Source organism: Mercenaria mercenaria, chromosome 18 (assembly GCF_021730395.1).
Source record: "Mercenaria mercenaria strain notata chromosome 18, MADL_Memer_1, whole genome shotgun sequence".
NCBI lineage: Eukaryota > Metazoa > Mollusca > Bivalvia > Venerida > Veneridae > Mercenaria > Mercenaria mercenaria.
Window position 1 is genome coordinate 9,606,878 of NC_069378.1, and position 2,374 is coordinate 9,609,251.

General features: G+C 38.8%; 1 protein-coding gene across 1 annotated transcript; it reads left to right on the plus strand.

The window, feature by feature from the left end:
- Window positions 1-945: 945 nt before the first annotated feature.
- On the plus strand, window positions 946-2,032 carry LOC128550835 (uncharacterized). The gene is made up of 2 exons (XM_053530673.1): window positions 946-1,543; window positions 1,788-2,032. Exons 1-2 carry the CDS (start codon window positions 946-948, stop codon window positions 2,030-2,032), a joined length of 843 nt encoding a protein of 280 aa, XP_053386648.1.
- Window positions 2,033-2,374: the final 342 nt, after the last annotated feature.

A 2,374-nucleotide genomic window follows, 5' to 3' on the forward strand; every position in this document is an offset into this window, starting at 1 on the left:
CAATATCGTTGAAGTCTACTTCCATTAGAGATGAACTTTTGACCAAAAGGAATATTGTTAAAACAGTAGCTTCCAACTGCGATCCTCTAGGCTTGTTTTCGCTAGTTTTACTGAGAGGCCAGTTGCTAATACAACATCTTTGGACCAATGACATCAGCTGGGATAACGAAATACCTGCTGAGCTAAAAAACGAGTGGATGGAAATCCAGAATGACATGAAATCAGTTTCAGATTGCACGGTTGCAAGATGTGTAACGTCAAAGAATGAAAAAGGGAACGATTCATACAGCCTGGTTTGTTTTACGGATGCTTCGGAAAAGGCATATTCAGCAACTATCTATTTATGTCAAACGAACAATGAAACTAGAACGGAACTGATCTTTGCTAAGACACGCTTAGCTCCACTGAAAAGTAACCCAATACCAAGACTCGAACTGATGGGAGTTCTGATTGGCGTGAGATGTTTAAACTTTGTTCAGAATCAGTTGATGTTAGAACTTGATCTGAAATACCTATTCACCGACTCATAGCGTGTTCTCCAATGGATAAAATCTACAAAAGATTTACCAGTGTTTGTGAAAGAAATAAATGAAAATAAAGGAATCAAATTTGCATATGTGAAGTAAAAAGAAAATCCAGCAGATATCGCTACACACGGAGCAAGTGTTAAGAGTGTAGAAGGAAATATACACTGTGGTGGCATGGACCCGAATGGCTAAAGCAATCAAGCACTGCATGGCCTACTGAATGTTGCGAAATCACACCTGATTCATCAGTAACATGCATTACAGGTTGTGTAAAATCTTGTGATTCCAATGAGAAAAAAAGAGTGAAACGAGGGTAACAAATGGAAGAAACATAAATGGTGTTCTATTTGAAATCGACTACGAGTCATATACTTCTGTAAAAAGATTGTTGAGAGTTACAGCATATGCGTTAAGGTGCATGAGAAAGCTACAAGGTAGAGACAGGGAAAACAATGGTTCACTTATAGTCAATGAACTTACAGAAGCAGAAAGAAGATGGATTATATATATACAGAGAAAACATTTCGGCGAAGTGTTAAGTGCAATTCAAAACAGCCAATGCAGAATTTGCAGACGTTACGAAGGAGGACCCTATAAGCTGCCTGTGATGCCACCTCATCCTAAATCACGAGTGCCAGAAACTCCTCCGTTCACACACACAGGATTGGATTATTTTGGTCCATTATATGTGAAATCAGCAGACGGAAAGACTAAAGTCTTGGTATGTTTATTTACCTGTATGGTCACTCGAGCTATACATCTTGAACATGTACAGAACATGTCATCAGAAGAATTTCTTCTAGGTTTTAGGCGTTTCGTGTCTCAGAGAGGTGTGCCTAACGAGATCATTTCAGATAACGCTTTGCAGTTCAAGACAGCCAGTAGAACATTAGATATACTTTGGTCTAATATTGTGACACGTGCAGAATTATTCTTCGGAGCAAAGAATCAACTGGAATTTCATAGTAGAATTGGCACCCTGGATGGGTGGATTCTACGAGAGATTAGTGGGTGGAGTAAAAAGATCTTTTCGGAAATCGCTCGGTAGGCGTTTACTTACTCTCATTCAAATGCAAACCATACTGAAGGAAGTTGAATCGGTCATCAATACACGCCCATTAGTGTATGTGAGCGATGACATCGATTCAAGTTTGACGTTGAAACCAAGCCATTCCTTATCGCTAAACCCCCGGATTGGCATTCCCGAAATGTGCGAAGAAAGCAGTGATCATGAATACAAACCGTTTGAATGTTGTGCAGATAGGCTAGTCAATTTATGGCTGAAAGGACAAAACGCTTTTTGGCGCATATGGCAAGAAGAGTATTTGCTTGGCCTTAGAGAAAGAGCTCAAGTGAAATTAAAATCAAAGAAAATTGTTAGTGTTATGGAATCGAGTGTCGGTGATATTGTGATCATTAAGGACGAACTTCCAAGGTCTAGTTGGAGAATGGGTCGAATAGAGGAAACGCAACAAAGCAAGGACGGCAAAGTACGATCAGCGTAAATGCGATTAGCTACATGTCGTGTGATTAAAAGACCTGTGAGCTTACTCTATCCCTTAGAATCAACAGAATAAGTTAAACATACTAGTGGGAAAAGTGACGTAAATAGCACACGCCCTTCAAGTTCGACGAGAGTTGCAGCAATAAAAGCAAAACAAGCAATGAAGAACAGTTGCGGTAAGAATATAGAAATAATAATATTACTGCATCATACAACAGAAAATTTTATGTATTAAAACAGTTCATTTAAAAATTAAATGAAAACTCAATTTATAACGCAGTAAGGCTTTCTATTACGGAGTAAGGTCCTTACAACCAATCTAGATTTACCGCTCAAAGATTTC